General features: G+C 39.2%; 3 protein-coding genes across 3 annotated transcripts; all 3 read left to right on the top strand.

Annotated features, from left to right (window-relative positions):
* The first annotated feature begins 759 nt into the window (after positions 1–759).
* galk2 (galactokinase 2) lies at positions 760–4,296 on the top strand. Its single transcript, XM_030096022.1, has 10 exons — positions 760–809; positions 886–974; positions 1,169–1,292; positions 1,396–1,486; positions 1,609–1,755; positions 1,840–1,938; positions 2,149–2,301; positions 2,452–2,662; positions 2,826–3,027; positions 3,768–4,296. Exons 1-10 carry the CDS (start codon positions 760–762, stop codon positions 3,973–3,975), a joined length of 1,374 nt encoding a protein of 457 aa, XP_029951882.1. The 3' UTR covers positions 3,976–4,296.
* Positions 4,297–7,292: 2,996 nt separating this feature from the next.
* On the top strand, positions 7,293–10,550 carry LOC115391738 (sulfide:quinone oxidoreductase, mitochondrial-like). Its single transcript, XM_030096072.1, has 9 exons — positions 7,293–7,500; positions 7,599–7,769; positions 7,847–7,900; positions 8,009–8,203; positions 8,292–8,501; positions 8,666–8,849; positions 9,974–10,041; positions 10,169–10,347; positions 10,429–10,550. Exons 1-9 carry the CDS (start codon positions 7,303–7,305, stop codon positions 10,484–10,486), a joined length of 1,317 nt encoding a protein of 438 aa, XP_029951932.1. The 5' UTR covers positions 7,293–7,302; the 3' UTR covers positions 10,487–10,550.
* A 3,061-nt stretch (positions 10,551–13,611) lies between these two features.
* Positions 13,612–18,644, top strand: sqor (sulfide quinone oxidoreductase). Its single transcript, XM_030096999.1, has 10 exons — positions 13,612–13,764; positions 15,269–15,473; positions 15,572–15,742; positions 15,818–15,871; positions 15,981–16,175; positions 16,269–16,478; positions 16,644–16,827; positions 17,416–17,483; positions 17,605–17,783; positions 17,885–18,644. The coding sequence occupies exons 2-10, from the start codon at positions 15,276–15,278 to the stop codon at positions 17,940–17,942; spliced, it is 1,317 nt and encodes a 438-aa protein (XP_029952859.1). The 5' UTR covers positions 13,612–13,764; positions 15,269–15,275; the 3' UTR covers positions 17,943–18,644.
* The last annotated feature ends 1,581 nt before the right edge of the window (positions 18,645–20,225 follow it).

Genomic DNA, 20,225 nt, shown 5'->3' with positions numbered 1-20,225 from the left:
TAACGTAGATAATACGTCGGATATCATAAGTTTACGAGACCTGAACGGCAGTGAGCGTCTGGATAAACATGCTAACTAATTAGCCGCTTGAACGCAGACTCGCCCACTTCAAAACTCGCGCGCGCAAGCAGCGCGAAACCATTGCGGCTCCATGAGGAAGAATTCCTTCACAAACAGACTCTCCTCTTCAACTTACAACCACTGAATCCGGTAGATTTTCGCTGAAACGCGGATAACATTTTAAATTGCCTTGCGGTAAGCATGACAAACTACTTTTAAAACATTTTTCTGCCGTAATCTCCGAGGAAGCAGCCATTTACGTATCCATGGTTACAGCTGCGTGGAACTGTGGGAAATGTAGTCTGATTCGCAGTCTTTGCGAGCAATGATTTTTAAAATGAGAAATTATCTTGATACTTTTTCCATACAAAGAGATACGAATAAAATGTGGGAAAATTACATTAAGTTACTGTGTTTTTACAAATCCTGGAATAAACGGAATTTTTCAACGAACAAATAAATTGATTTTATCAATCGCTGTGTACGGTGGCTCGTGTGGATCATATGGTGGACCCGCCCCTCTTCCACACACTTCCGTGTTTTGAAGCTGCCACCTGGCTTTTCAGGAAGTAGTTCTCTGTCTCAAAAACTACACAGATTTAGCAGTCTCTCCTTCTGGTTCCTCTTGTGACAGTCAGCTGATCACTTCCACCACAGCTGTCTGGAGCTCCGTCCAGAATAGTTTTTAATCCGGGAGAAATGGCCACTCCACCTGCCAAGATCAAGACTGCCATTGGTGCAAATGAAAGGTGAGAAACGCCAACATTTGCAGAAGCGTATTTGTACAACAGTTCATGGTTTGTAATCGATTTGTGTCATTTACAGACTGAGAAACTTGAAAACTTCATTTGAAGCAAAGTATGGAGAATCTCCTCTTTTCTACGCATGTGCACCTGGAAGAGTCAATCTGATAGGTAAATTCATTTCATGTTAGGTGGTATTGTGTTGTTTTTGTATTGCCAAAAATACTGGCGAGTATTGATGCCAAATACTACGACCACAACTCTAACTGCTGCATGAATTTACCATGTACTGTACATTACGTTGCTTTAACAAAATTTGTTTTTTTTACACACTCACATTTTAAAAAAACTCTTAAATTTCACAGGAGAGCATATTGATTACTGTGGCTACTCTGTGCTTCCAATGGCCATTGAGCAGAATATTGTGGCTGCAGTATCAGTGAACAGCTCGGGGACAATCCAGCTGGCCAATACAAATCCTCAGTACAAGTAAGATGGGAATCATTGCATTGATTTCATTCCTTCATATGTCAAACATTCACAAGCTGGAAAAAGCATGTAAACCATCAATAATCCTGGTGTCATTTTGCAGAGATTACAATGTGTCTTCGGAAGGCATTGTCATAGACAGGGACAATCCAAAGTGGCATTATTACTTTCTTTGTGGAGTTAAAGGTATTCAGGTAAGATTTGCATATTCTCATGTTCACAAGATGAATGATCTTGAAAGTCAAACTATATTTGCCGATGTGATGTCTTTTTAATAAGCATCGTATTTAATTAAGGGAGTGTTTCGTATTCACAGGAGACATTTGAGATGGCTCGTTTAGCCGGAATGTCATGTCTCGTGGAAGGAACCATTCCTCCCAGTTCTGGCCTCTCCAGTTCGAGTGCCTTGGTGTGCTGTGCAGGCCTTGTTACAATGGAGGCAAATAAAAAGTCCCTCTCCAAGGTGAAAACATTTGTAGTTAATTCAACTTTTGATGACTCAGAAGTTTCTGTTTGGATTCAAAATTTATACATTGTTTCCCCGCAGGTGGCCCTTGCTGAGATCTGTGCCAAATGTGAGCGCTACATTGGTACAGAGGGAGGGGGCATGGACCAGTCCATATCCTTCCTGGCAGAGGAAGGAACTGTACGTAGCTGTCCCCTTGACTTACATCATTGACCAGTGTCCACTTGTTTAATTGCTTGAGAAATGATATTATCACAAGAAATATCACAAAGTGTAGGATAGAAGTTGACGTTTTGCTTTGTTACTACAATGTTAATAACGTCACTGGAGTTCTATAAATGTTTTTTGTAAATAAAATGTTAATGTTGAACCATTTGAATCGTGTGCCAGGCCAAACTGATCGAGTTTCAGCCTCTGCGGGCCACAGACGTCAAGCTGCCGGATGGGGCTGTGTTCGTTATCTCCAACTGCTGCGTCGAAATGAACAAAGCCGCTTCTTCTCACTACAACATCCGTGTGGTGGAGTGTCGGATCGCCACAAAGGTACTCTTATCCTTGTTGAAGATTTATAATGTGCAATACGATGAAATATGTTGCTTTACTGAAAAAAATGATCTGAGCATGTGTGTCTAAAACATAAGCTATTTGTTTTAGGGAATTGTCTTGAACACTATTTTCTGGGTATGATTTCAGATGCTGGCGAAGGCGAGAGGTCTGGAATCGAGCGTGTTATTGAAACTAGCTCAGGTTCAGACGGAGCTGAAGGCCTCTCTGGAGGAGATGCTGGCTCTCGTGGACGAGGTCTTGCATCCTGAGCCGTACAGCAGAGAGGAAATCTGCAAAGTGCTGGGAGTCACCTCAGAGCAGTTTTCAGCAGATCTGCTGAGCGCTAACACTCAGCACCGTAAGTCACAGCACTGTTGATGTGTGTTTATATCCAGTTTGTGACATTGTGGTCAGTTTGCAGTTGTGAGCCTGACACCATCATAAAAACACAGAGTGTGTCGATCATTCCCCTCACTCAAATGGAGTGATCGTTCTCTCCTTTCCTGGCCGCCTCTCCACAGTGACGCACTTCAGGCTCTACCAGCGAGCCAAGCATGTCTACGGTGAAGCTGCGCGGGTGCTACGCTTTAAGAGCGTCTGCGATTCTGCACCTGCTGATTCCATCCACCAACTTGGAGAGCTGATGAACCAGAGCCACGCAAGCTGCAGAGATCTTTACGAGTGCAGCTGCCCTGAACTGGACCAACTGGTGGACATCTGCCTGTGAGTACAGCCTCTGCTCACTCACTGTGATCCCTGCCAAACCAGTGGGTTGATTTGCAAGTTTTGGTGCTGAACTTTATCAAGCTGCTTCAATTTGAGGGTCAGGCTATCATGCAAACTCACGTGATTATGCTTCAACACTGAGACCTATGTGGCTGACACACAATGCTGTACTGTATGAAGTCGTACACTATTACCATCACATGATGGTCATATTGTGACTTACTTTTAAAAAGACTTTCACCATCATTGAGACAGAGCGTGCAAATTACATTTACAGTCACACAATATTTCAAGGCATCATTCTACCATAATCGATCTATAAATCAGACATAAAGAACCATAATGTGCCTCAGAAATACTCTGGTTGAAGCTAGAAAATCATCCACACAAACAGTGCAGTGAGGAGCATGACAGGATAAGAAATGTTTCAGAAAAGTGAATATCTCCAAAATGCTGGTCATTTAAAGTTATGGAAATTTCTAAGATGAATATTTGCTACTTAAAAAAGATTATTTAATTCAAGATTTTAAATAAATACCTTAATCCCCCAAACTTAAAGTTTAAAACATTGGTAAGTCAAATAGTGTTGCACTTTTGATATGCAGTATATTACAGTACCTTTAGTAGATGGATCTCCAGCACCACCCAGTGGGACAAAGTGGCATTACTGAAATTTTACAAACTGCACTTTACCAACTGTGCTAAAGCTTCCTCTGTGTCGTTTCTTCTGGAAACAGGAAGTCTGGAGCTGTGGGTTCAAGGCTGACGGGAGCAGGTTGGGGAGGATGTGCTGTCTCCATGGTCCGCAGCGAGAAGGTGGAGTCGTTCCTCCAGGCCGTCAGAGAAGCCTACTACCTCTGTGACCCACGGCGAGCAGCGATGGAGAAAGAGAGTTTGTTTGTGTCGAAGCCGGGTGGAGGAGCTGCGATTTTGATTGAGGAGTGAAATGTGTCGTCTGCATCTGCTCCTAACAAAATCATTCTCTTTACATACAGAAGGAATTAAATATTAGGGGGAAAAAATCTGAAAATTGATGCAAAAGCACTACAGATTATGCTGGGATTATGAGGGCACACTTTTTTAAAAAAAATTTAAAAAGTCTAATGGTAAGATTTTTCTGATGAAATGTTTTGATTAAATAATTTTCACTTTATCTCAATCAGCTTTTCAGCCAATTTCTCTGCCTTTTCTTACATTCATATTTTGGTCCTGTATAATATGAATCTGATTTTGTTTAGCTCTTTGAAAAAAAAAAACAATAAAAGACCAAACAACTTTGAATGCTGATTTTTTTTTTTTTTTTTTTTGTCTGTTTTGTTTTTCAGGTTTATAGCTAGAACATTATCATTTGGACAAATTTGACTATGGTCACAGCATCACATATTGGGCTTCAACTTTTGCACTATTTGGTGATCATGGCGTCACTGCGTCTCACGAATAATTAGGTTTTTGTGGAGCCTGGCTGCAGACCCTCACTGTCCTCATTTCCTGTCATGAGTAGAGATTATTCCCTGAAAGTTCTTCCATCATTCTAATCAATGGAACTGTGTCTGTTAGTGTTGGGAAGAGTTTTGTTCTGAGGAGTCAGATCAGCAATTTGACACAATTGATTTAAAGTAAGGAAATCACAAAAAAATTGTACTCTAAAATTATTGTGTTACTAGATAAAAATGGTTGTCTAAAATATTATGGATACCAGTGTATTTTTAGTACTGTATTACAGGAGAAAATGCAAGGTGGCGTCTGTGAAAAGCAATATGGGATTCTGAGGTGGGGTGATCACAACCTGTTGTGTCCACAGTACCATGTGTTGGTCTGTCTGTAGGACTCGTTGATCACCACGCCGCTCCAGACCTGTCGTGTTGTTTAGCTGGAGCTTCCTCCTGCATTGCTCTTTAGCCTCTCTGATTTTCTGGTCAGCAGTTCGAAGTGTACAGGTCTTAAAGTGACAATCAGCTTTCATATGCAATGACAACATTATGTATTTTCTAAAAAAAGAACCAAAGAAGTTTGATACTGTTCATATTCGTGGTTGGTTCATAAAGTTTCTCTTTTTTTTTTCTCTAACTCTGCAGAAGACATCAGACAGAAGGATTTGAACCTTTCCACTTTTCACACAACTGAACACAGTCGTCTTTTCTGTGCTTTAAAGCTTACAAATGACATTACAAAAATTTGCAGGTTAATTGAATGTTTCTCATTCAACCTTTTCTGTCTTCTTGTGTTTCTTCGTGTCTTTCTTTTGTCTCTTTGTGGACATTTTTTTGTGTCTGTGGATTGTTTGTTAAACTATAGATACTTTATGTTTTACTGAGATTTTATTGTGCATTTTATTTTTGATTTTATGCATCCTTCATGTTAGTATCATGCAGTGCGAAAGTGAACTTGCACAACAGTTTCCAACACAGCCTGGCCTTGTTCATTAAAAGGTGACCTATTAGCTGGGTAGACGCCCCCTAAACCCGCCCCTCTACACTCTCTCTCTTTTTCCCCTGATGAGCAGAGCGGCAAACATTACTTCACACGAGAAACAGTAGTTCTGACTTCTTGGTGACAGAAAAAGAAAAGGCGAAAGCAGAAACTTTCCTGGGAGCTGAAGTGTGTTTGATCTGAGCTGAGCTTAAAGAGGAGCTTCACCTGAGATCCAGGTCGGTCTTATTCAGTGTGCTTCCTAGTTTGTACCTTCATAACTAAAAGACAAAAAATAATTATTACATTTCTAATAATTACTACTTTAGAACAATTATTTATGTTTAGGAGCTTGATTTGTGTAAGTTTAACAAATCAGAATGACAAAATAAGCTGATACTACCAGGAGAAGTGCTGCTTTAACATGATAGAATAATTTATAGAAGGCTATTATTTTACTGATATGTTGATAATATTAAACTTGCCATAAATTGTGACTAGAGGTGAACTTGTTTGAAGTCTGTTTTCTTATCTATTCAACTATTGTTTAGCACCATCTAAATCCCTGAGTGAGATTGTTTTATTGATGGGTTCAGGGTTCAGGATCTCTATATTCAAATGGATCAACGTAAATCACACTTCTCTTGTTTGCAGGGAGTTGACGCATTCTATGTGTACTTTAGTTTCTTCAACCTAAGCAAAAGGATCTCACTAAGTGTTTTGTAATACAAAATCTAATAGCTGAATCTAAAATATACTAACATCAAAAAAGATTCAGATTCAGCTCTGCTTTACTTCACTTTGATAATAGCCTACATTAACTTCTGTTGATCTAGATTGCTCAATCTGATAGCTAAAGTCAGACTAATCAGAGTATTATCTTTTCTGTCATGTGAGTTGGCTTAGTTTGATGAGTTTCCACTGTGAGGATTAAATGCCAATAAACAGGTTTGATGATGTGCACGTTGATGATGTGCACGTTGATACGTCACAGATGTAGTTAATGTATTATTTACTTGGCCTATGGCTTGACGGCTGTGGCTCAGTCGATGTGTCCACGTGGAAGACACTGTGAAACACAAATGTCTCCCAGTGGATAAATTGAGCCCCTGCCATCATCACTGGTGTGTGAATGAATGGGTGTGATGAACAATGTAGCATGCTTTGAGGACTAGAGACGTGGTGCAAAAGTGCCTTGTCAGTGAGATTCAACCTTCCTCTTGTGTTAGGGTCGGCACCGACTCATTTTAATTCTTATAATGCATGAAAGCTCTCCATAAATTTGTGTATTGCAAAAAGACTTATTGACTTTGTCGAGGATTTCTATTTAAACAAAATGAAATCAAAAGATCTATTTCTATAAATTATTAAAGGCTCTGATGAAAATTATGACCTTTGCACTGTTAAGGTCAGTTTCGAGCCAGTTATAATAAATGATTATAAAACAACAGTGAGTGCCAAAACTGAAATCATAAACATATCAGCAGACAGCCAGTTCTCCCTCCAACCTCTTCTGTTGGTGACTTCCAGGGAAAACATCTCCAGTTCACAGCAAGAAACAATAGCCAAGCTAACAGTAGCCTCACTTTAATAACCGTAACTCTAATATGTTGAAAACGAGGGGGATGCTGTCAAAAGAAAGGGTCTTTATACCAATCTTTGAATGAATCAGGAACACTGACAAGGTAGCTAAGAGGAAAGAAACAAACAGGATGGTAAAGAATAGTTTTAAGGGCATTATGTCATTTTGTCCTTGTGTGAAGTGGAAAACAGGGAGTTTATTTTATCTGTGTATTGAAACCAAAGATCATGATTAAAAAGTTCTTTACCTAAAACCACTCATCCTCGTGCTTTAGGTCCACAATGGCTGCACTGCGTCGTCTGAGGCAGTGTCACTCAGCCAGCAGCGCTGTGTCTCATCTTCACACAAGCAGCCATGTCTGTGCCAAGCAGCATTACAAAATGCTGGTTCTTGGAGGAGGAAGTGGGGGCATTACAATGAGCGCACGGATGAAGAGGATGTTGGGGGCTGAGAATGTGGCCGTTGTGGAGCCCAGCGAGGCAAGAATCACTTCATATACGATCCCATACACCTCACAGCTGCTTCAGTCTAGTGTAAAGTGATGGTGATCTAATAGATTTTCTTCCTGTCACTATAGATGCACTACTATCAGCCCATATGGACCCTGGTTGGCGCCGGTGCGAAAACGGCAGCTTCCTCCGGTCGTCCCACTGCCAGTGTGATGCCATCAGGAGTGCAGTGGGTGAAATCCAAAGTACAGGAAATAAACCCAGACACAAATACTGTCCGCACAGACGATGGGACTGAGGTGTGTTTGCAGTATCCACGGAGTGTGTGCATGACTGGACATTGTGCATATCATCTGGTATTTGCTCCTTCCTCCAGATATCCTATGAGTATTTGATCGTGGCACTTGGGATACAGCTCCATTACGAGAAGGTGAAATCACTGCTTTTCCTTCAGTATCTTTCCTCTGCCGTGTAATGATTGACTCTTGTGTGTGACTTTAGAGACATCCGGACAAACGTATTCTCTTCCTATGAGTAGATCAAGGGACTGCCAGAAGGCTTCGGGCATCCAAAGATTGGCTCGAACTACTCAATCCAAACTGTGGAGAAAACATGGAAAGCACTGCAGGACTTCAAAGAGGGAAACGCCATCTTCACTTTTCCAAATACACCAATAAAATGTCCCGGAGCTCCACAAAAGATCATGTATCTGTCAGATGCCTTCCTCAGAAAGGTACTCAGACTGACACTTGAAATTAGTTTACAAAATCAAACTTGCTTTTCCTAATTTGACCTGAGTGAATTCTTGATCCTCTCCTCAGACAGGAAAAAGGGCGAAGGCCAACGTCATTTACAACACATCACTGCCTGTGCTCTTCGGGATCAAGAAGTACGCCGACTCATTGTGGGAAGTCGTGAAACGTCGTGACCTACAAGTGAACCTCAGGCACAACCTGATCGAAGTGCGAGCAGACAAGCAAGAAGCTGTGTTTGAAAACCTGGACAATCCAGGTGAAACAAAAGTGTTTGAGGTAATAACTTCAAGTCACTTTAACTTTCAGCCATCTAATTCAGAATACATTGGTACAACTGAACCACTATGAAAATCTTGTACTTTAAATGAACATTTGACTTGTTTGGGGTGAAAAGGGCTGCAGTTTTAACCTTAGTTCTATCTTCTTCCTTTTTAAACCAGTATGAAATGCTTCATGTGACGCCACCAATGGGACCCAACTCGGTGGTTAAAGCCAGTCCGCTGGCAGATGAGGCTGGATGGTTGGATCTCAACAAAGAGACCCTCCAGCACACAAAGTATCCAAACGTGTTTGGGACTGGAGACTGTACCAACCTGCCCACTCCCAGAACGGCTGCAGCTATAGGTCAGTGACTGACCAAATTGAATATTGCTTCAACACAGTGCCATCAAGGCACACAGTTCAAAGTCTAAAGTAGTATTCTCTGCATAGCAGCGGTGACGGCTGACTCTCTTTATACTGGGCTGAACTGTCCATGAATACTTCATGTATGGATGGTCCGACACCCTGTGGATTAAGTTTAATTGTATCATCACATTTTGCAATGAAAAGTTTGTCATTTGAGTAAATACATGGTGTGATGTCTGTATGTTTCTCTATCAGACATAAAATAAGACACGACAACAGTGAGTTGCTGAGCAAGTCTTCCTTTAGTGAACTCCTCATAGAGCAACAGCCGCCTAGCACAGGGCACAACATCCCATAATAGTCTGTTTCTTAAAGTGGCAGCCCTATGTTTACACATTACACATGGCAACAAAGGTTTCTGTCTATCCAAATGCAATGTTCTCTGTTTCTGTTTTTTAATCTCTGTGATGGGAAATGCCAAAAATAATTTCATTTTTATGACTCCTCATATTTACATTCAGTTAAAGATAGATAGATTTCATATTTTGTATTTTTTTACAGTTAAAAGCAATAAACAAAGAGATAATGTGTGTTGATAAAAACGCAAATTATTGGCTTTATCAAGTTTGTCTGCCATTTACAACACTGACCATGTCTAAAGCAGATGTGGTTTCAGGCAGATTCTCTTGACCTCCTTTGAACTGCGTTAGAAATGTCTTCAAACTGTGACACTCAGGTGGATTTATAGACACTCTGTGGGATGAAATGATGTTTTCCTTTTTGGCCATACCAAGAATGAGGTTGTCCTATAATGCTTTGTTGCACAAAGCATTATGGGATTGAACTGGATGATCTGATCATGCAATCAGAGAAATCTGATTTATCAATCAGTAAGAATTCAATCAAACCATGTAAACACAGCTACTGTTGTCCTGAAGGAACAGCATCACCTAAGTCTCTGGTGTAACTTTCCATTCAGGACTTTCTGTAAGTGGCTGCATTTTTTAGCCACATACCGTATATAAAATTGATAATCCACAATAACTCATAGGTGTGAAAAATGTTTTTTTTAAAGAAATTCTCTGAATATAACTTTGCTGGTGTTGTTGTTTTCTGTTTAGCTGCACAGTCTGCTGTCTTAAACAGAACTATTGAGAAAATACTGAAAAAGGAGAAGCCAGATAAAAAGGTAACTGTCATGAACCAACATGACTGATGCAGTTGCTTCAGAAATATATTTTAAATGGAAGCATCCTATTTGAAGAATGCATAAATACATAATACGTGTTATTTTTTCTGATTCTTGACACTGACAGTATGACGGGTACACGTCCTGCCCTCTGGTCACAAGCTACAACACAGTGATTCTGGCAGAGTTTGACTATAACGGACAACCACTGGAGACATTTCCCATCAACCAAGCCAAAGAAAGGAGGGTGATGTATCACCTGAAAGCCGATGTGATGCCTCACCTCTACTGGAACGGACTCCTCCGGTGTGTACATCCAGTAGTTATTCTGTTTTAACGGATTGTTCCAGAGCAGTTTCTCAGATTTCTTTGTTTCTCTGCCATCAGGGGGCTGTGGGGCGGACCAGGACCTTACAGGAAACTCTTTCACCTGGGGATGAAATGAAATCTCATCGGCCTGGTTCACTCTAAGGACTAACGTTTACTGAAACGTATATTGGAAAAATCACACTTGACGTTTTTCCTGCTATGATCCTAAATCAGTTATCTGACTAATGAATTAGGCTGGATCAATTTAGTGTAAATATATATTAATATACATTTAAACTTTCCTTTGCAGTTGCTTGTTAAGTAACTTGTGGATTTCAATCATACTTTATCTGAGTTTCATTATATACTAAGATTCAGAAATCACCCGGATTGTGCCCAAAATAACGCACAGCTCTGTTCTTTTCTATTTATAAGTGATGCTTATTTATCTAGTGTTATTAAAGTGATAAACATTTTTGTCATTTGTCTTGGATCCACATTACACTCCAAAACTGGATCGAATAAATCAGCTTTTTTCCAAAAATGTCAGCGTCGCTTGGTTGTTTTGTGTTTTGTTTTTGCTTTTTATTCCTTGGAGGAAATAAAACCGGAGTGATTAGATTCAACTCACAACAGTCCAGGTATACCAGCAGGTTAAAAGATGAAGGCTGGTGTTTCATTATCGGCATGCAGGCTCAGCAGTGAGGCTTCATTAAATACTGACTGGTTGGTAGAAAGTCGACTTAAAGAAGAGAGAAACTATGACAAGTTGTATATCAGGCAGAATATCCATGGAGGAGTAACACAAGTAAATGATTCATTTAGCTTCATGTGTAGCTTTTATTTGTAGAAAGATCGACTTGTGTACGCCCAGTTTTTAGAAAACCTTTGAAATGAGTGATGGTTGACATTTGTTCATAATTTGCTGGAAACAAAATTCCATATTGTGTTCTAATGTTCTACCCTTTTCATATTTCATGCAATAAATCAAAGTGAATATGCAGTTGTTGTTTTTTTAAATGAATTTAAAAAACAAAGTAATTTTGCCAACTTTAACTGTATCATGAAAATCAAATAACACTCAAAAAAATTCAGAGAAAGGATGACAGAAAAGTAAAAGAATCCATTTCGCAAGAGCACTAATCACTGCACCACCGTGAGGCATCAAAAAGCTTAAAAATGCAACAAAAAAAAGAGAGCAAAAGTGATTAGAAAAGACAAAAAAAAAAAAAAAAAATTAAATGGCCGAACTTCCTTCCTTCCTGTGGCCATTAGACTGTTTCACCCCTCCCTGTTAACAGTGTTTGCTGTTTTTGTTCATTTCATCCTTTCTGTGGGTATTTTAGTCATGGTTAAGTCTTCTACATGTTAATATTTAATTTTTATCTTGTCCTATTTAATATTCAACTTTCGATTTGTTCTGTGTGGATCATTACTTAAAGGAAAAAATTAAATGAGCCTTAATGTTCTTTTTGCTCAGCAGTGGTTTTCATCTTGGAACTCAGCCATGTAGGCCATTTTTGCCCAGTCTCTTTCTTTTGGTGGAGTCATGACCTTTGACCTTAACTGAGACAAGCGAGGCCTTCAGTTCTTTGGATATTCTTTCTCTTTTGACCTCTTGGATAAGTCATCGCTGCGCTGTAGGGATAATTTTGGACACTTTTCCGGTCACTCCTGGGAAGGTTCACAGCTGTTCCATGTGGATCATGTCTCACTCTGGTTCATCAGAGTCCCTAAGCTTTACAAATGTCTTTATAACCTTTTTCAGACTGATGGATCTCAATTACATTTTTCCTGAATTTCTTTGAATCGACATGATGTCTAGCATCTGAGGATCTTTCAGCCTACTTCACTGTGTCAGGCAGGGCCTAATTAAGTTCTATTGGGAACAGCTGTGGCGGTAATCAGGCCTGGTGGGGCTGGAGAAAGTCATACCTCAGACTGCCATTCCATCAAGAATTTCTGAATGGATTTGAAAAGCAACAGCCAAAAACATTGTCAGAGACTTGAACTGTTTTGCAAGGAATGATGAAAACGTAAAGTGTGCAGATGTACCAACCCGATTGAGATATATGTGACCACAGCCAAAGATACATCCACTAAGTATACATCTGAAGGGTTGTGAGTATCTGTGCAGTCATTATCTTTACCTAATATAATTTTATTAAATTGACATTAATTTGTGATAAATAAATAAATAAATAAATATATATATATATATATATATATATATATATATATATATATATATATATATATATATATATATATATAATCCTTTAAAAGAATGTTTCAAACATAATTGCAAAACATTTCAAACAAGACAAATTAAGTTTCAGTAATTTTCTAAAAAAATTTATCTGTATATATTTTTTATTTTCTTACCAATCTCTTTGATAAAAGTGATTTATCTATTTATTTTATGTACTTGACTGTAACTGACCTCCCGCCAGCTGCAATGCCGGTGATGTCCACCAGGGGGCCAAAGACTGAGTAATTTGCACTATTAAACGTTTCATGCATCTTAATAACATTTGCAGCATTGCTGTGTCATTCTCTTCATTCTTTTTTAAATATATTATTATGTTTGCATTCTATAAATACAAGTACTTAAAATATTTCCAATAATATCACATATTTACCCTTGTTTTGGTGTGTTTTAAGTATATTCCGTAGTCTATTTTTGAATGGAAAATGTGATCTAATGAGCTTTACAATAACATTTTTTTAAAATTTCTTTTGTATCATAAATCTTAATTAAATTAATTATGGATGAATATAAACAGAGATGTGAGGTCAGAGGTCATTTCGGCAAACATGTTTTAATAAAAATGTGACCTTGTTATTTATTGAACTAATTTACTTTCCTATCTAATGACCATTACTCTTGTCTGTTAAATAAACATAAACACGTCTTTACTGACTGAAATGTGGGCTTCAAGTGAGCATAACACAAACGTCACACAGATTTATTGCACCCTAAAATAAAAAATATAACTGGATATTCTTGTTTAACAACCTCTCAGGCGCCTCCCTCGAAGAGCTTTTCTGGGGTTTATTTCTCTGGGGAGCTGTGCAGTAAACTTCCCAACAGCACTGACAGGAATTTCTTAAATTATTTTATTATTTAAAGGTCTGAGTGAAGGTGAACAGTGACTGTATGTCTCTGGTTGGTAAAGACTGGCTACTCGGTTGAACGTGAGACGACTTTTTCCTCGATTTCTACACAGGCTCCGCCCGGTCACCGCCGGGAGGGGCGGCTAAAAAGCGGGTTCACGCCGGGTGAGCAGTGCCAGTCTTGACTTCTTGGTGACAGAGGTGGAAAACAGGTCAGGAGAGACTTTACTGGGACCTGCCCCGTGATTTGAGCTGAGCTGACGGTGAACCGGCGGTCTCACCGCACCGGAGGTCCAGGTCGGTGTATTATGCAAGTGTCTTTCCGTGGACGTGAACGCAACTGAGAAGTGTGTCTGCTGCACAGAATAGTAATGGTGACTCTCAAGTGCGCAGCAACAGTGCGCGTCTCAGTTTTTACCCTCCTGATAATTCCTCTGCCTGTTAATTCCAGCAGTTCTGTTGACTGAGGTTCTAAGTTGTTTTTAAATGGTTGTCGGACTGCGTGTCTGTACAAGTGGAGCACCTGATTCAGCGCCGTGTTATAAAACAGCTTTTCTGTTGAATGTCATGAGTTTGCATTGTCAGTGGTGTTTTCATTGAAATGTGCCCTGGCAACCAACAATCGTAATAATTAAAGGTAAAGGTACCTCTTATGCATTTCCAGTTTGACTTCTTTATAGTTTCTCCTGAAAGTCAAATGAGCTACAAAAAAAAAGTCACCTAAAATTTTTAACATTTTCAACATATTAAGGTTTCATTTAAAATAATGTGAGACATCTGATTCTAACAAAATGCAATGCAAAACTTTAATTATTGTAACAGGTGTGCTGGTTGCAGGTGTTTGTACATTTACTGTAACAATAAATACTTTCCACTCAATTTTATTTAATCCATCTTCTTCATTTTCAACTTAATAAATGTAAGTCTTCCCATGCTGATGTTCAGAGTTAAACAAAACCTACTTAGTCTGAATATGTACTTGTTTGAAAGCTGTGTTTTTATGTGTTGAACAATATGAAGTATTTTGTAATCCACACCCCTCAGTCATCTATAAACCAACTTCTCTCAGACATCTAGTTTTGTAGGTGTCATATTGTTTAGGACCTTTGCTTTTATTATGGGTCAATGTCATCAGACTTGTCATCACACTTGTAGGCAGTTCACCCTTTCTTTTTTTTTATTATATTTTAAATAGATTTAATCAGAACAAGTAACACATTAGGCGATTTGTACGAATTTGAAAATGGGATCAAACTGCATACTTTGAATTTCATCTACTGTATATCATCAAGTGTAGAGTATGCCTTCTGCCAAAGTCCAAAAACATTCCAATCATCCACATTTTTTAGTGGCTAAAACTTCCTGTAGGTGTGTGTGTGTGTCTGTGATTGTGCTGTAACTTGTCCAAGCTGCAGATTCTTATCAGCCATAATCATCTGGGACTGGATCCAGCAACGCTTTAAAGGAACTTGATCTGCAATGCGAGCTGGGCGTGTTTATATATCAAAGATGTTGCTGTATGATTTACTCAACCTGGAGTCTAATTTTGAATTATTTTTACTTTTGTGAGCTGGATTGAAAAGATTCAGTGTCCTGAAATGACCGAGTACAAGGTGATGAGGTGATGAGATTAGAGTATGGAAAGTACAACATGTCCAACCCACTGCCATTAACAAGCTGAACTTTCTCTTTCTGTCATGAGCAAAACAAGGAGTCTATTGTCAAAGGTTTTGATGTGTTTAACCAAAGAGCATAATACAAAAAAATTGTTTACCAAAAACCTATTGTCTTCATGCTTTAGGTCAAAAATGGCTGCACTGCGTCGTCTGAGGCAGTGTCACTCAGCCGGCAGCGCTGTGTCTCATCTTCACACAAGCAGCCATGTCTGTGCCAAGCAGCATTACAAAATGCTGGTTCTTGGAGGAGGAAGTGGGGGCATTACAATGAGCGCACGGATGAAGAGGATTTTTGGGGCCGAGAATGTGGCCGTTGTGGAGCCCAGCGAGGCAAGAATCACTTCATATACGATCCCATACACCTCACAGCTGCTTCAGTCTAGTGTAAAGTGATGGTGATCTAATAGATTTTCTTCCTGTCACTATAGATGCACTACTATCAGCCCATATGGACCCTGGTGGGCGCCGGTGCGAAAACAGCAGCTTCCTCCGGTCGTCCCACTGCCAGTGTGATGCCATCAGGAGTGCAGTGGGTGAAATCCAAAGTACAGGAAATAAACCCAGACACAAATACTGTCCGCACAGACGATGGGACTGAGGTGTGTTTGCAGTATCCACAGTGTGTGCATGACTGGACATTGTGCATATCATCTGGTATTTGTTCCTTCCTCCAGATATCCTATGAGTATTTGATCGTGGCACTCGGGATACAGCTCCATTACGAGAAGGTGAAATCACTGCTTTTCTTTTCAGTCTCTTTCCTCTGCCGTGTAATGATTGACTCTTGTGTGTGACTTTAGAGACATCCGGACAAACGTATTCTCTTCCTATGAGTAGATCAAGGGACTGCCAGAAGGCTTCGGGCATCCAAAGATTGGCTCGAACTACTCAATCCAAACTGTGGAGAAAACATGGAAAGCACTGCAGGACTTCAAAGAGGGAAACGCCATCTTCACTTTTCCAAATACTCCAGTGAAATGTGCCGGAGCTCCACAAAAGATCATGTATCTGTCAGATGCCTTCCTCAGAAAGGTACTCAGACTGAGGGTTGAAACTTGTGTAGTTTACAAAATCAAACTTGCTTTTCCTAATTTGACCAGAGTGATTTCATGATCCTCTCCTCAGACAGGAAAAAGGGCGAAGGCCAACGTCATTTACAACACATCACTGCCTGTGCTCTTCGGGATCAAGAAGTACGCCGACTCATTGTGGGAAATCGTGAAACATCGTGACCTACAAGTGAACCTCAGGCAAAACCTGATCGAAGTGCGAGCAGACAAGCAAGAAGCTGTGTTTGAAAACCTGGACAATCCAGGTGAAACAAAAGTGTTTGAGGTAATAACTTCAAGTCACTTTAACTTTCAGCCATCTAAGTCATAATACATTGATAAAACTGAACCATTATGAAAATCTTGTACTTTAAATGAACATTTGACTTGTTTGGGGGGAAAAGGGCTGCAGTTTTCACCAGTTTTATCTTCTTCTTCTTTTTTTAACCAGTATGAAATGCTTCATGTGACGCCACCAATGGGGCCCAACTTGGTGATTAAAGCCAGTCCGCTGGCAGATGAAGCTGGATGGTTGGATCTCAAAAAAGAGACCCTCCAGCATACGAAGTATCCAAACGTGTTTGGGATTGGAGACTGTACCAACCTGCCCACTGCCAGAACGGCTGCTGCTGTAGGTTAGTAACTCTGTCGTCAGATTGAATATTGCTTCAACGGTGTCGGGAAGTCCACTGTTACTACACACAGCTCGAAGAATTACTTTATTACTGTTCTTTTTGGATTTGCAATCCATTAATCATTGTAAGTGTATTGCAAAATAGCTCATTTACACAACACTGAACTTTCTCTTAGTGTGTTTCTTTAGTTGTTACCTCGGTTATGGTGCATAGACTTTCCTAATCCAGTGTGTTCTCACACTCACCTATTCACACACGCTGTCGTGGCCAGACCCCAGGGTTGTTTTTGACATACTGACCCTTCAACACAGCAGCATTCGGTCATGTCTGGTGCGGGTTTTTATTAGAGTCCTTTCCAGAGGGAGCTACATTTTTTATCTTGCCTCAGGTTTGACGTTCTATATTCATCACAGAGAAGCATGCCTGCAGAGTCACGCTGCTTTCTTCAGTGAACTCTGCATTTTGAGTCATATCTCCAAAATTAATATTGCGACATCATACACCTACTCAGAATGCTTTTTTTTGGGCATTCTTCTGGGTGGGTTTGAGGCAAAAACAGGAAGCTAATTCTTTGTTTTCTATTTTTAGCTGCACAGTCTGCTGTGTTGAACAGAACAATTAGTAAAATACTGAAAAAGGAGAAGCCGGATAAAACAGTAAGTGTTTCATGAACTGATGTATGACTGATGTAGTTGCTTCAGAACTGTATCTTCACCTATATCTTTCAAGAATGCACAAATACACAGGTGTCTTTTTTTCTTTTTAAATTTCTAACAGTATGACGGTTACACGTCCTGCCCTCTGGTCACAAGCTACAACACCGTGATTCTGGCAGAGTTTGACTATAACGGACAACCACTGGAGACATTTCCCATCAACCAGGCGAAAGAAAGGAGGCTGATGTATCACCTGAAAGCCGATGTGATGCCTCACCTCTACTGGCATGGACTCCTCCGGTATGTACAGCACATCTGGTAGTTATTATGTACAGTATTCAGAATTAGCAGACTGTTCCAGAGCAGATGCCAGATTTTTTTTCTTGTTTCTCTGCCATCAGGGGGCTGTGGGGCGGACCAGGACCTTACAGGAAACTCCTTCACCTGGGGATGAAATGAAATCTCAACATCGAGGTTCAATACAAGAACTAACATTTACGAAAACTTATAATGAAAAAGCCGTTCTTCATATTTTTCCTGCTAAATAGCTTTTTTAACGTCTTGAACCAAGTCATTATACATGCTTTTTATTTGAAGACAGTTTTTTAAATGACTATTATTTGCTGTTTGTTTGAGATATTCATAGATTTAATAACTTCAATGAAAGATACACTTGAAATATATTTTTGTTATGAGAGCACGCTAGGAGCACTTAAGAGCATAGAACAATGCTTTGTCGATTTTATTTTTTTACTTTATTTTGCTGTGTAAACCATACTTGTCCAAGCCAATACATTTCTCAATGGCAGATTTGTTCAATCTTTGATTTGATGTCTTAATTGTTAGTCTATAAGATTTGTTCATCATTCTTCTGTTCAGAATGAACCGATATTCTGAGTGGAGTTTGCCTGTATCACCGTTGTTTGTTTGGGATTTCCACAGATACTGTTTCCTTCACACAATCCAAAAATTGCCTCGAATAACCTCCAACTAGACCAAGCATTACAGGAGATCAATGGATGTTACTATTTAAGATCCGGTTATAAATCAATTCAATTGAATTCAGATCAAAATACAAAAATCCCTTCATGTTATTGTATTGATGTATTTTCAACGCATCTGTTGAAGTTATAACACTTTGAAAGGATTTCCAAAAAATAAGATTTGTTATTCTATTAGCATATTAGATTGTGGCAAAATGGTATTGATACAATGGCTTAAATATATTAACGCTATCAGCAAGATATTACATTTGTTTACTGCAGTTAAAATGGTCAAAATTATATTATTGGCAGGTGCTACTGAATTGGCTGTTATTATGTGACAACAACTAAGGTATTTGATTTTTTTTTAACCCAACTCTAATCATTTTGTTGTTTTTCATAAGGACCTTTCAAGATATGTGTGACTTCTGCAGCTTAGACAGTTTTTAAATGGATATTCTGGTAGTTGATGGCCTGATTCATCTCATATTAACTCATTTTTAGCCAGCAGTAGTTAAGAATCACTGATGTTCAGTCAGGCCAGGGGGAAATCCACAATTTGTCAACGGTAAACTCTGTCACCATCCTGTCCCTGCACTGGAAGTTCATTAAATGTGTGACTCATAAATCTAGTAGCCTGATCTAATTCTTTATCACTGACTTTTTAACATGCACTGCATTTGCTACTGAGATTGTTGCATTTTTAAATGTAACTGTAAATTCAAATTGTCGTGGTGAGAAGGCCTCCCAAAAAGAGCAGATTTTTCAGATTACTCATATCAATGACACAACAGCCTCTTGAAGTCTGTTGCTGCAAAATACAGCAAATTACATGCTAATTGACATATACAGTGCAAAGTTGGTTTGGCCTGCATCCAAGGTTAAAATGTAAAATGCTCTTTCAAATCTACAATTTTCTGACCCATCTCAAAAAATTCGGATATTTGTACACACTTATTTTCAGTCGTTCAAAGTAAATTGAATCAGGTCAGAGGTCAACCTTCTGGGTATTGCTGGTTGTGTTTTAACATCACAATCAATAGAATGTGTTTCAGCTTTTCCTTTCCTGTGTCACTATACAGCAAGCCAAGTAGTTCATATGTTGGATTAGCCATGTTTTGTAATGATGTTTGTGTTTCGATATTTCAATTAAATATTTAAAGAAAAAAATTTGCCCACCAGCCACACCAGCAGATTTTCAACAGCTCTGGAACTAAACTGCCACACTGATCACATGGTGACCCCTACTGGCTAAATTATGATTATGTCATTGCAAGAGTTGGTATACTTCTAAGACATGAAAACCACACTGACACTGAGTTCAACAGGCAGTCATATCTGTGATTTTTCACAAAATTGTGACTAAAGGCAGATATTTAGGAAATTAAAAATGTGGCCTATCACACTAAAACATCTGATCAACACCATATCACTATATTAATGGCCATGTTAGTCATTCATTTGAACTGTTAGGGTCAGCTCTTGATAAATCTTTGTTGAGCATGTACTGCAGGAAGGACACCTGCTTTATTCCAGTCTCTGGAGTCCGGAAATCAATAGCAGCCAGTACCTGTTTGGCCATTCTGATCTTTCTCACATGTTTTCTCATCATGTTAATTTTTTCTTTATGTCACAGTTTACCTGAATTCACTTTGTGGAAATCCGTCATCGGAAAAGTAACGCTATTTACTAACTTGCATATTTATATTTTATTTTGTCTAAACTAGCTGCTGTAAATTGATGACAGTGATGGGTTAAA

This window comes from Salarias fasciatus, chromosome 7 (genome assembly GCF_902148845.1).
Source record: "Salarias fasciatus chromosome 7, fSalaFa1.1, whole genome shotgun sequence".
NCBI lineage: Eukaryota > Metazoa > Chordata > Actinopteri > Blenniiformes > Blenniidae > Salarias > Salarias fasciatus.
The sequence above is the reverse complement of the archived record's forward strand: the minus strand, read 5'-3'. Positions and strand labels throughout refer to the sequence as shown.

Excerpts from the sequence above, each read along its gene's own strand:
- LOC115391738 (XM_030096072.1), top strand. The coding sequence starts at position 7,303 with ATGGCTGCACTGCGTCGTCTGAGGCAGTGTCACTCAGCCAGCAGCGCT. Across the intron at positions 8,502-8,665 it reads GTGAAACAAAAGTGTTTGAG|TATGAAATGCTTCATGTGAC; the intron begins GTAATAACTTCA and ends TTTTTAAACCAG. Across the intron at positions 10,042-10,168 it reads AGGAGAAGCCAGATAAAAAG|TATGACGGGTACACGTCCTG; the intron begins GTAACTGTCATG and ends TGACACTGACAG.
- sqor (XM_030096999.1), top strand. The coding sequence starts at position 15,276 with ATGGCTGCACTGCGTCGTCTGAGGCAGTGTCACTCAGCCGGCAGCGCT. Across the intron at positions 15,872-15,980 it reads TACAGCTCCATTACGAGAAG|ATCAAGGGACTGCCAGAAGG; the intron begins GTGAAATCACTG and ends TCCTATGAGTAG. Across the intron at positions 17,484-17,604 it reads AGGAGAAGCCGGATAAAACA|TATGACGGTTACACGTCCTG; the intron begins GTAAGTGTTTCA and ends AATTTCTAACAG.
- galk2 (XM_030096022.1), top strand. The coding sequence starts at position 760 with ATGGCCACTCCACCTGCCAAGATCAAGACTGCCATTGGTGCAAATGAA. Across the intron at positions 810-885 it reads GCCATTGGTGCAAATGAAAG|ACTGAGAAACTTGAAAACTT; the intron begins GTGAGAAACGCC and ends TGTCATTTACAG. Across the intron at positions 975-1,168 it reads TGGAAGAGTCAATCTGATAG|GAGAGCATATTGATTACTGT; the intron begins GTAAATTCATTT and ends TAAATTTCACAG.